Genomic DNA, 12843 nt, shown 5'->3' with positions numbered 1-12843 from the left:
GTCCTTGTTTCTGCTCCTCTTGTTTGCAATCCTGTCCTTTTCTGCTGACAGGATTGTGTGTGTGTGTGTGTGAATTAACTGAAGGCTTCTGAGAAGGAACTTTGCGCAGCTGATCCACAGGCTATAAATAGAGGGGATGCTGCTGAGATACATCCTGTTGGGTGAGCGTCAGAGGCGGAGGGGACAGAGAAACCCCAAGCCGGGAAGAGAACCGATTGCTTTGCAGACGTTGCACTTTCCCTTCTTAATTTGAGTGGGGCGTGGCAAGCATTCTCCCACCGTTCCGGAGCGTTTGGTAACAGAGGGAGATGTTTCATTTCCCTGGGACGTTCAGTACGGTCAATCAAAGCAAATATCCAGTCGGAAGGCAGGTTTGCAGTAGAGATTTTTCTTTCTTTTCCCCGCAGAGTTTCTCCCTACTCTGAGGGCTGTAACTTTGAGTCAGTCAGTTGACGGCTGCGGTCGACAGCGAAGGTGGCCGATGCGTATTTTAACAAAAAACGTCAGTAAGATAGATGAATACATTAAATATTGAATTAGAAGGCTGCTCCCTATTCATTTGGTAGCCGATCGTAAGAGTATTGCTCCTTGTTTTGAAATGTAGACCCTGGCTTGTCCTTGAAGAGGTATTTTCATCTCGAATTGGAGAGGAGGCCTCATCTGAAAGGGTGGCTGAAGGGAATCTCCACTTTCAGAGGCACTCAACCTCTTGATCCCACTGGCTGGAAGCAATGTCAGGGGAAGGCCTCAGCCATTATGTCATGTTGTTGACTCCCCAGGGAGCTGGTTGGCTGCTGTGCAAGACAGGATGCTGGACTGGATGGACGACTGGTCTGAACCACTCAGCTCTTCTGATGTTCTCATGAAGGCCTCTGTCTCTTTGCCCTGTTGTTGGACCCCAGAGCAGCTGGTTGGCCACTGTGTGAGATGGGAGGCTGGACTGGATGGACCTTCTCTAAGCAGTGGGGTGCCGCAGGGCTCGGTACTGGGTCCCATGCTCTTTAACTTGTTCATAAATGATTTAGAGTTGGGAGTGAGCAGTGAAGTGGCCAAATTTGCGGATGACACTAAATTGTTCAGGGTGGTGAGAACCAGCGAGGATTGTGAGGAACTCCAAAGGGATCTGTTGAGGCTGGGTGAGTGGGCGTCAACGTGGCAGATGCGGTTCAATGTGGCCAAGTGCAAAGTAATGCACATTGGGGCCAAGAATCCCAGCTACAAATACAAGTTGATGAGGTGTGAACTGGCAGAGACTGACCAAGAGAGAGATCTTGGGGTCGTGGTAGATAATTCACTGAAAATGTCAAGGCAGTGTGCGTTTGCAATAAAAAAGGCCAACGCCATGCTGGGAATTATTAGGAAGGGAATTGAAAAGAAATCAGCCAGTATCATAATGCCCCTGTATAAATCGATGGTGCGGTCTCATTTGGAGTACTGTGTGCAGTTCTGGTCGCCGCACCTCAAAAAGGATATTATAGCATTGGAGAAAGTTCAGAAAAGGGCAACTAGAATGATTAAAGGGCTGGAACACCTTCCCTATGAAGAAAGGTTGAAACGCTTAGGGCTCTTTAGCTTGGAGAAACGTCGACTGAGGGGTGACATGATAGAGGTTTACAAGATAATGCATGGGATGGAGAAAGTAGAGAAAGAAGTACTTTTCTCCCTTTCTCACAATACGAGAACTCGTGGGCATTCGATGAAATTGCTGAGCAGACAGGTTAAAACGGATAAAAGGAAGTACTTCTTCACCCAAAGGGTGATTAACATGTGGAATTCACTACCACAGGAGGTGGTGGCGGCCACAAGCATGGCCACCTTCAAGAGGGGGTTAGATAAAAATATGGAGCAGAGGTCCATCAGTGGCTATTAGCCACAGTGTGTATGTGTGTGTGTGTGTGTGTGTGTGTGTATATATATATATATATATACATATATATATATATTTGGCCGCTGTGCGACACAGAATGTTGGACTGGATGGGCTATTGGCCTGATCTAACATGGCTTCTCTTATGTTCTTATGTTCTCTGGTCTGACCCAGCAGGGCTCTTCTGATGTTCTCAGGGGAAGGCCTCGGCCAGTTTGGTGCAGTGGTTACGTGTGTGGACTCTTATCTGGAAGAACCGGGTTTGATTCCCCACTCCTCAACTTGCACCTGCTGGAATGGCCTTGGGTCAGCCATAGCTCTGGCAGAGGTTGTCCTTGAAAGGGCAACTGCTGCAAGGGCTCTCTCAGCCCCACCCATCTCACAGGGTGTCTGTTGTGGGGGAGGAAGATAAAGGAGATTGTGAGCCGCTCTGAGATAAGGAATAGAGGGCGGGATATAAATCCAATATCATCATCATCATCATCTTTTTCTCCGCCTCCTCCTCCTCTCTGCCCTGTTGTTGGCCCTCCAGAGGAACTGATTGGCCACTGTGTGAGACAGGAGGCTGGATTAGATGGACTCTCCCTGGTCTGATCCAGCGGGGCTCCTCTGATATTCTTCTCAGGGGAAGGTCTTGGCCTCTCTGCCCTATTGTTTGCCCTTCAAAGGAACTGATGGGCCTCTAGGAACTTTGACAGGATGCTCGAGTAGCTGGACCTCTGGTCTGATCCAGCATGGCTCCTCCTTGATGTATGATCTAAATGCAGACTATTCCTTTTTTCCCTCCAGAGCTACAGCTGAGTCCCTCAAATTCATTTCCCTGACATAAGACACACAATTCCAAAGGATCTAACCATTCCCCCTTTTTATCCCCATGCAGATTTAATTAATTGGTTTAAAATTCATGCAGTTTGTCAGTGGTGCCAGCCAATAGCGTTTCCTGCCGCCGCTGAGGCAGAAACTAGATCGGGGCCGTGTCTACCATCATGTACCAATGGATACAAAGAGGGTTTAGTGCATAGATTTGGTGTGTGGGACTCACACAGACACCACCCTCTGGAAGTGGGTCTCACAGGGTTTGTGAGATTCCACCCAGAGTCTCACGAGGTGTGTTAGAGAGTTCATCCCAGGTGGTTCTTTCTGCACATAGGTCAGTGGAAGACAAGCTTTTCTCCAAAGCCAGAAGATAACGACAAGTTAGGAAGATAACAACCGGTTTTGCCTTCAGTGACACAGGGCGACTCTTAGGAAATCTGCTCGCCTGTGTTATTTTGGCTGGCCAAGGTAGGCAGAGCAGAACAACCTAGCTGTGACTCACTGGCAGAGCATCTGTTTGGCATGCAAAAGGTCTCCGGTTGAGTTCTCAGGAGCCGTGCTTCCAGGATCTCTGGTAGGAGGTGGTGAGAAGAATTTGGGACCCTTGATGGATGGCAGCTGCCAGTCAGAGCAGGCAATACCTAGCTTGATAGCCCGAGGGTCTGGCTCACAGGCAGCGTCTTCGTGTTCAAAGGTTTGATGCGGTTCCGCAGGGCCTGTAAAACGGAGTTGTTCTTCTGGGATTATGATTGAGGGCAGGGACGGGCTCTCTCTGCGGCTGGCTTCCTCTCCTCTCCTCTCTTCCCTTCCCCCGGCCTCTTCTCCAGACCCAAAAGATTATACATTCATTACTCCCTCCTGAGATGTTACAGCACCTTTTTCCTATGCTGAGCGTTTATTTGTTATGTATTCTATTTTATGTTATTATGTATTTTATTGCATTTATTCTTGTTACACGTTAGAACTGTTAATGTTTGAATTGTTTAAATTAGAGGTGGCCAAACTGGCTTAATGTAAGAGCCACGTAGAGTAAATGCCAGATGTTTCAGAGCTGGGAGGGAGGAAGGGAGGGAGGGGGGAGGGGAGGGAGAGAAGGGAAGAAGGGAGGGAAGGAGGGAGGAAGGAAGGAAGGAAGGAAGGAAGGAAGGGAGGGAGGAAGGAAGGGAGGAAGGAAGGAAGGAAGGGAGGGAGGGAGGAAGGAAGGAAGGGGAGGGAGGGAGGGAGGGAAGGAAGGCAGGGAGGGAAAGAAGGAAGGGAGGAAGGAAGGGAGGGAAAGAGGGAGGGAGGTAAGGAAGGGAGAGAAGGAGGGAGGGAGGAAAGGAAGGGAGAGAAGGAGGGAGGGAGGGAGGGAGGAGGGAGGAAGGGAGGGAAGGAGGGAAGGAGGAAGGGAGGGAGGAAAAGAAGGAGGGAGGGATGGAAGGGAGGGAGGTAAGGAAGAGGGGAGGGAGGGAAGGAGGGAGGAAGGGAGGGAAGGGGTGAGGGATGGAAGGAAGGGGAAGGACAGGGAGAAAGGCAGGCAGGCAGGCAGGCAAATAGATGGGGGAGGGAGGAGAGAGAGGTGGAAAGAAAGCAACTTGAATTTTTAATGCATTCTCCAAGCTGCTGTATTTTATTCTTATGTTGTACATCGCTCATAACCTAGCATTGGCTGGGATGGGATGATGATGATGATGATGATGATAATTAATAATAATAATAATCTGTCAGTTATGTTAGCCAGTTATGTTACTTTGCTGTGAGCTTGGACATGGGACAGCCAGATACAAATGCAATATTATTATTATTTCCCATCATTGTTCTAAAAGGCCCTGTGGGTGCCACACAGTGGACACTTCGTTGCATCCATAGTAGTAAGTTAACCCTTTATGTCTCCTCTCTCCAGGGAGGAGTCGAGATCACGGCCGACGGTTCAACTCGGCATTGCCTTCGGTTCAACAGCCTTCTCAGCGAGGACGAGTTGATCGAGGATTACTTTAAGGAGGAATCCCCCCCTAGGTGAGGACCAAGCTTTCCTTTCGGAAGGGATCCCTCTGTGGGTATAGGAACAAGCACTGGTTATGTGAACCTGGAATATCTTGGATCTGCTGTTGACATCCCCGACCACATAGAGGTGGTGCTTCTATGCTGGGCGAGGCCTCTGCCCACTGATCAGCAGCCGGAGGGGGGGAGTTGGGGGTGGGGAATACTCGTCTGGTGGGTCTTGGCACCCCTACCCCAGGGCCACTGGTGCAGATTCAGATATATAAGAACATAAGAGAGGCCCTGTTGGATCCGGCCAATGGCCCATCCAGTCCAACACTCTGTGTCACATAAGAACATAAGAGAAGCTATGTTGAATCAGGCCAGTGGCCCCTCCAGTCCAAAACTCTGTGTCACATAAGAACATAAGAGAAGCCCTGTTGGATCAGGCCAATGGCTCATCCAGTCCAACACTCTGTGTCACATAAGAACATAAGAGAAGCCATGTTGGATCAGGCCAATGGCCCATCCAGTCCAACACTCTGTGTCACATAAGAACATAAGAGAAGCCCTGTTGGATTAGGCCAATGGCCCATCCAGTCCAACACTCTGTGTCACATAAGAACATAAGAGAAGCCCTGTTGGATCAGGCCAATGGCCCATCCAGTCCAACACTCTGTGTCACATAAGAACATAAGAGAAGCCCTGTTGGATCAGGCCAATGGCCCATCCAGTCCAACACTCTGTGTCACATAAGAACATAAGAGAAGCCATGTTGGATCAGGCCATTGGCCCATCCAGTCCAACACTCTGTGTCACATAAGAACATAAGAGAAGCCCTGTTGGATCAGGCCAATGGCCCATCCAGTCCAACACTCTGTGTCACATAAGAACATAAGAGAAGCCCTGTTGGATCAGGCAAATGGCCCATCCAGTCCAACACTCTGTGTCACATAAGAACATAAGAGAAGCCCTGTTGGATCAGGCCAATGGCCCATCCAGTCCAACACTCTGTGTCACATAAGAACATAAGAGAAGCCCTGTTGGATCAGGCCAATGGCCCATCCAGTCCAACACTCTGTGTCACATAAGAACGGATCAGGCCAATGGCCCATCCAGTCCAACACTCTGTGTCACACATGGGCCAAAAAAACAGGGGCCATCAGGATATCCACCAGTAGGTCCAGGACATGAGAAGCCCTCCCACTGTTTCCCCCACAAACACTAAGAAGACAGAACTTATCTGGCCCAGACATAAGAACATAAGAGAAGCCATGTTGGATCAGGCCAAATGGCCCATCCAGTCCAACACTCTGTGTCACACAGTGACCAAAAAACCCAGGTGCTATCAGGAGGTCCATCAGTGGGGCCAGGACCCTAGAAGCCCTCCCACCGTGCCCCACCCCACGCATCAAGAATACAGAGCATCACTGCCCCAGACGGAGAGTTCTATCAATACTCTGAATTGTGTCTGTGTAGCTGTATCACTACATTACTCAGTTTCATTTCCCAACAACACCGGTGGAGACTAAGGTTGTATCCCTGGCTTCATTCGCAGTTGTATAAATAGAATTCTGGAGAAGCAAAAACCTTCTGGTGACTGGACTGAATGGCCACAAACTCTGCTTTCCAAACTAGACAGCAGCCGTGGCAGTGCCTTCCCTCCGAGTTTAGCTGACTCCAGACAAACTCATGGCTTTCTGTGAGACAAAGTGGATGAGGCATGCCTTCCTAAGAAGGAGGATGGTGCTGCAGGCCCCAGGCTGAGTGGGGGGGTGGTGACCCTTCCCTTCCGTCTGGCTTCCCACGTAGTTCCCTTCTCCAAACTGCTATTTCACCCCTCTGGAGTAACATCCATAGATCTCCAGCATCTTGTCAAGACTGGCTGCTGGTTACGCTTGAAGACGAAGTAGAGCTGGAATTGAGGAATGCCACGGGGAAATCTGTGGACCAAGGACCAAATCTGATTTGTGGGAACTTTTCAGTTTAGGGGGGTGGCAACCCGGAAGAGAGCTTCATAAGAACATCAGAAGAGCTCTGCTGGATTCGACCTATAGTCCATCTAGTCCAGCATCCTGTCTCATACAGTGGCTGACCATTTCGGAGGTCCAACAACAAGGCAGAGGGGCTGAGGCCTTTAGAGGAACATCAGAAGAGCCCTGCTGAATCAGACCAGTGAGGGTCCATCTAGTCCAGCCTCCTGTTTCACACAGTGGCCAGTCAGTTCCTCTGGAGGGCCAACAGCAGGGCAGAGAGGCTGAGGCCTTCCCTGAGAAGAACATCAGAGGAGCCCTGCTCGATCAGACCAGTGAGGGTCCATCTAGCCCAGCTTCCTGTCTCACACAGCCAGTTCCTCTAGAGATCCAGCAACAGGGCAGGGAGGCTGAGGCCTTCCCCTGAGAAGAGCATCAGAAGAGCCCTACTAGGTCAGACCAGGAAGGGTCCATCTAGTCCAGCCTCCTGTCTCATACAGTGACCCACCAGCTCCACTGGAGGGCCAGCAACAGGGCAGAGAGACTGAGGCCTTCCCTTGAGATGAACATCAGAAGAGTCCTGCTGGATCAGACCAGTGAGAGTCCATCTAGCCCAGCCTCCTGTCTCACACAGGGGCCAGCCAGTTCCTCTGGAGGGCCAACAACAGGGCAGCAAGGCCAAGGCCTTCCCCTGAGAAGAACCTCAGAAGAGCCCTGCTGGATCAGACCAGTGAGGATCCATCTAGCCCAGCCTCCTGTCTCACACAGTGGCCAGCCAGTTCCTCTGGAGGGCCAACAATAGGGTAGAGAGAGCGAGGAACCTCAGAATAGCCCTGCTGGATCAGACCAGGGAAGGTCCATCTAGTCCAGCCTCCTGTCTCATACAGTGACCCACCAGTTCCTCTGGAGGGCCAGCAACAGGGCAGAGAGACTGAGGCCTTCCCTTGAGAAGAACATCAGAAGAGTCCTGCTGGATCAGACCAGTGAGAGTCCATCGAGTCCACCCACCTCACAGGGTGTCTTTTGAGGAGTAAGATAAAGGAGATTGTGAGATGCTGTGAGACTCTGAGATTCAGAGTGAAGGATGGGGTGGGTTGTAAGAGAGCCAGTTTAGTGCAGTGGTTAAGTGTGCGGAGTCTTATCTCGAAGAATTGGGTTTGATTCCCCACTCCTCCACCTGCAGCTGCTGGAATGGCCTCAGGTCAGCCGTAGCTCTCGCAGAGCTGTCCTTGAAAGGGCAGGTTCTGTCAGAGCTCTCTCAGCCTCACCTACCTCACAGGGTGTCTGTTGTGGGGGAGGAAGATAAAGAAGACTGTGAGCTGCTCTGCGACTCTGAGATTCAGAGTGAAGGGTGGGGTAGAAATCCAGTATCATCATCATCTTCTGACAGTGTCTCTCCATTGCATTTTGTCCTCCCTCCCTAGCAACAACCACTGGAATGGCTGTGGGCTGAACTCCCCCTGTCCGGGCAGCGCTTTCCCCTTCGGCATCTTGAGCTTCCACGGTGACGTCATGGACGAGGCCGACGCGTCTGGCCATCTCTCGCCGGTCGTCAAAGCCGGGTGGCTGGACAAGAATCCCCCCCAAGGGTGAGCAAAGTTTCCTCCAGAATCCCACTGAAGAATGGCCACCTTTCCTGAAATGTTTAAATGCATAACATTTGAATTAAAACCAGGGTTGGCCCTGCCTCTAGGTGACTACCTAGAGTGCCAGCTTTGTGGGGTGCGTGTGCCAGAATTTAGCCTTGCCTAGGGTGCTGGACAGTCTAGGGCGGGGGTGTCAAACATGCGGCCTGGGGGCTGAATCAGGCCCCCCCCAAGCAACTGGCTGTCATCTGCTTCCTTCCTTCTCCCTCTCTCTTGCTTCCTTCTGCGTCACAGCTTGCTTTGCACAGGGCTTGCTCAGTCTCATAGGAGCTACAGAGCAAAACCTCTGTTTTCTCCCATTGTCTGAGGCTCTTCCCTTGGGGAGGAAGGAGGGAGAGCTTGCTTTGCCAGGCTCTCTCAATCGCACAGCAGAGCTACTAAGCTGAGCCTCTCTCCCTCCTATTGGCTGAGGTTCCTTCTGGTTCCCTGGGAAAGGAAGGAAAGAGCCAGAGCTTCCTTTGCCCAGTTCCCTCGATCACATGGGAGAGATACAAAGAAAGCCCGTTTAAGACCAATAAGTGCTGATGTTTTAAGCATGTTTTATTTGTCTATTTTTTTAAAAAAAAAATCTTTAATTGTGTTTGTCTGTGTCCTTTGTAAAGTTAGTATCTCTGCTACCTGATCTTAAATAGGTAAACATACAGCCCGGTCTGACATGGCTCGGCCGGCCAAGGTCTCATTTATGTCCGATCCGGCTACGGTTGCCAAGTCCAATTCAAGAAATATCTGGGAACTTTGGGGGTGGAGCCAGGAGGCATTGGGGGTGGAGCCAAGGAGCAAGGGTGTGACAAGCATCATTGAACTCCAAAGGGAGTTCTGGCCATCACATTGAAAGGGACAGCACACCTTTTAAAATGCCTTCCTTCCATAGGAACTAATGAAGGATAGGGGCACCTTCTTTTGGGGCACATAAAATTGGACCCCTTGGTCCAACCTTTTTGAAACTTGGCGTGCATTTTGGGGAGAGGCACCAGATGCTAAGCTGCAAAGCTGGGCCTCTACCTCAAAAAACAGCGAGGATCCCTTTTGAATATCTCTAGAGATATTCAAAAGGGAGTGGAGAAAATTTAAAGGATATATGGAGAAAACTTGGAAAGTAAAGAAACATTGGACAATTTTTTAGTAGTAAGAATATATACATTGAACTTTAGCAGTTAGAAGTGCCTTTAATATTGATTTTGAATTTATAACCTCGGGGAAGTCAACATTGGAGGGAGGGGGGATGGAAATGTCATATGGGTTAATGCGAGGAAAAAAAAATTAAGAAATAGTTAAGTTTTGTAACCATATGCTACCAATAAATTGTTTAAACACAAAAAACAGCGAGGATCCAGATACCCGCGGATCCATTCTCCATTATTTCCTATGGGGATACATCTCCATAGGGAATAAGAAAGTTCCCAGCAGATATTTCCCTCCCCCCACCCCCGCTTTCTGACGACCCTGAAGCAGGGGAAGGGCCTCCAAACTGGGGGATCTCCTGCCCCCGCCTGGGGATTGGCAACCCTAGATCCAGCCTTCGTAACAATTGAGCTCGTCACCCCTGGTCTAGGGCCGGACATGATTCTGGCTCAGATGGACTATTGGGGTCACCCAGCAGTTTTTCTCCAGGCCAGGATGGCGTGGGATCCTGGAGGTTTTTGCCATCTCCTGGGCATGCAGCAAGAGTCACTGGGGATGTATGTGTGTGTGGGGAGGTATTTGTGGGTTTCCTGCATTGTGCAGGGGGTTGGACTAGACAACCAGCTAGGTGGGCACGGACATATTATTACAACTTAGAGTACACTGGAGCACAGCTGTGGATGCCTGGCCAGGGGATTCCAGTGCTCCTGGGGAGGGGAAGATATGGCGGTGGGAGGGGACAGAGGAGTGGGGGAAGGGGACTGAGACAAAACAGGGCTCGGCCCCCTTCCAGTCTACTTCCCATCCCGACAGTGACAGGTAGTAGAGCCAGGAGGATTTGCCCACGCCCGTCATTGGTGTTATGCAACGCCAGGTCTATAAATAATAAGACCGAGACTCTTAGAGATTTCCTGCTTCGGCAGGACGCAGACCTGGCTTGCGTGACCGAGACCTGGGTGCAAGAGGGGGAGACAGTGGCTCTCTCCCAGATGGCCCCCCCCGGGTTACTCGGTCTTTCATCAATCACGGGTTAGTGGGCGGGGGGGGGGGAGGGGTGTCGCTATTCATACGGGAGGATTACTCCTTCCGGGCTCTTCCGGCCCCAACGATCAATGGAATTGAATGTGCCGGCCTAGCGTGGGATGTCGGAGAGGGGTTGGTGATCTGGCTGGTGTACCGTCCGCCTAATGCACCAGCCAGCGCCTTACCATCCCTGGTGGAGGCGGTGTCGGGCTGGGCATTGGAGCACCCGAGGCTTGTGGTCCTGGGCGACTTCAATGTCCATGCCGATGACGCGGCCTCCAGTCGGGCAATGGACCTAGTGTCTTCCATGGCGACACTGGGACTCTCTCAATTTATTACGACTCCTACGCACCAGGCGGGACACACATTAGACCTGATCTTTGCGACCGGGATTCAGGCGAGCGATATCGCAATGGAGGCGGTGCCATGGTCGGATCACCTAGCCCTCAAGGCCCGTTTGGAGGCGTCACTCCAACCCTGTAAGGGCGGAGAGCCTATTTTGGCTCGCCCGCGGAGCCTGATGGACCCGGAACGGTTCCAGATGGCTCTTCGGGACCCCTGGCTCCCTGGCGATTCCCTTGACACCCTAGTTGATGCCTGGCAAGATCGGCTAACTGGGGCAATCAACGAGATCGCACCTCGACGTCCTCTGCGCCCCCGTTTGAAGCTGGCTCCATGGTACACCTCGGAGTTACGCCAGCTGAGACAAGGACTCAGACGACTAGAGAGGCAGTGGCGGCGCACTCATGGCGAAGCGGCGAGAACATCTTATAGAACGCTTATGAGGTCTTATGAGATGGCACTCAAGGCCGCGAAGAAAGATTACTTCGCGGCCAGGATTGCGTCTGCAAATTTGCGCCCGGCACAATTGTTCAAAATAATTGGAGATTTAACTACACTGCCCCAGGGCAGGCCAAATGTTAACAAATTGGAAATAGGCTGTGAGGCTTTTGCGAAATTTTTTGCAGACAAAATCACGTCGCTCCGCCAAGACCTGCCCATCACATTGGATACAGTACATGAACTGGAGGCTCCGTGCCTGTCTTCAGGTTTAGTCCTGGATCATTTCGACCCGCTCACCCTGGAGGAAGTCGACGGAATTCTCATCTCTGCGCGCCCAACAACTTGCGATTTAGACCCATGCCCCTCCTGGCTAATTAAATCTTGCCTGAGGGAGCTTAGATGTCCTTTACGGGACATCATAAATAGATCCCTCTTGGAGGGGTGCTTCCCAACGCCCTTAAAAGAGGCCTTGGTTCACCCCCTCCTGAAAAAAAAGCACAGCAGATCCGGCCGAATTGGCAAATTACCGGCCGGTCTCGAATTTACCGTTTTTAGGTAAAATCATAGAGAGGGCAGTGGCGCTGCAGTTACAGGGTTTTCTGGATGACGCTTCCATCTTAGACGCTTGCCAGTCCGGCTTTCACCCGGGTCATGGGACGGAGACAGTGCTGGTCGCCTTGGTGGATGACCTCCAGCGGCATCTGGATCGGGGCGGTGTGGCGGTGCTGATGCTGTTAGACCTGTCGGCCGCGTTTGACACGGTCGACCATCGGCTACTGACCCGCCGCCTCGCCGATGTTGGGGTTAGGGGGTTGGCCTTACAATGGCTTTCCTCCTTCCTTGAGGATCGGGGACAAAGGGTGGCAATCGGGGGAGAGCTCTCCCAGAGGCGCACACTACACTGTGGGGTACCTCAGGGAGCAGTTCTCTCGCCGATGCTATTTAATATCTATATGCGCCCCCTCGCCCAGATTGCCGGGAGGTACGGGCTCGGGTGTTACCAGTATGCAGATGACACCCAGCTTTATCTACTAATGGATGGCCGACCTGACTGCGTCCCAGATATATATATTTGGCCGCTGTGTGACACAGAATGTTGGACTGGATGGGCCATTGGCCTGATCTAACATGGCTTCTCTTATGTTCTTATGTTCTTAACTTGGACCTGGCACTGCAGGCCGTGGCAACTTGGTTAAGGCTGAGTGGGCTGAAATTGAATCCGGCGAAGACAGAGGTCCTTTGCCTGGGTCGGGGCACTCTAGGAGGGGATATATCTCTTTCGGTCTTTGACGGGGCACCGCTGAAAGCGGCGCACCGGGTTAGAAGCCTGGGAGTTCTACTGGAGCCTTCATTATCAATGGAGGCCCAGATAGCAGCCGCTGCCAAGTCAGCCTTTTTTCATCTGAGGCGGGCAAGGCAGTTGTCCCCCTTCCTGGAGCGTCGGGACCTGGCAACAGTGATCCACGCAACGGTCACCTTGAGACTGGATTACTGTAATGCCCTCTACATGGGGCTGCCTTTGTGCCGAACCCGGAAGCTGCAGCTAGTGCAGAACGCGGCTGCCAGACTGTTGCTGGGGCTCCCAAAGCGGGAGCACATACAGCCGGGGCTGCGTGAACTGCACTGGCTGCCAGTTATATACCGGATTCGCTACG

The 12843-nt window shown here is 51.6% G+C and overlaps 1 protein-coding gene across 1 annotated transcript in view; it reads left to right on the top strand.

The window, feature by feature from the left end:
• The window catches only part of LOC132568871 (arf-GAP with Rho-GAP domain, ANK repeat and PH domain-containing protein 1-like), a 164996-nt gene that overhangs the window by 59719 nt on the left and 92434 nt on the right, over window positions 1-12843 (top strand). Inside the window, exons 4-5 of the mRNA XM_060235057.1 lie at window positions 4565-4677; window positions 8039-8203. Of these exons, the coding sequence (XP_060091040.1) occupies window positions 4565-4677; window positions 8039-8203 (278 nt within the window). The remainder of the gene's footprint in view (window positions 1-4564; window positions 4678-8038; window positions 8204-12843) is intronic.

This window comes from Heteronotia binoei, chromosome 3 (genome assembly GCF_032191835.1).
Source record: "Heteronotia binoei isolate CCM8104 ecotype False Entrance Well chromosome 3, APGP_CSIRO_Hbin_v1, whole genome shotgun sequence".
Classification (NCBI taxonomy): Eukaryota; Metazoa; Chordata; class Lepidosauria; order Squamata; family Gekkonidae; genus Heteronotia; species Heteronotia binoei.
The sequence above is the reverse complement of the archived record's forward strand: the minus strand, read 5'-3'. Positions and strand labels throughout refer to the sequence as shown.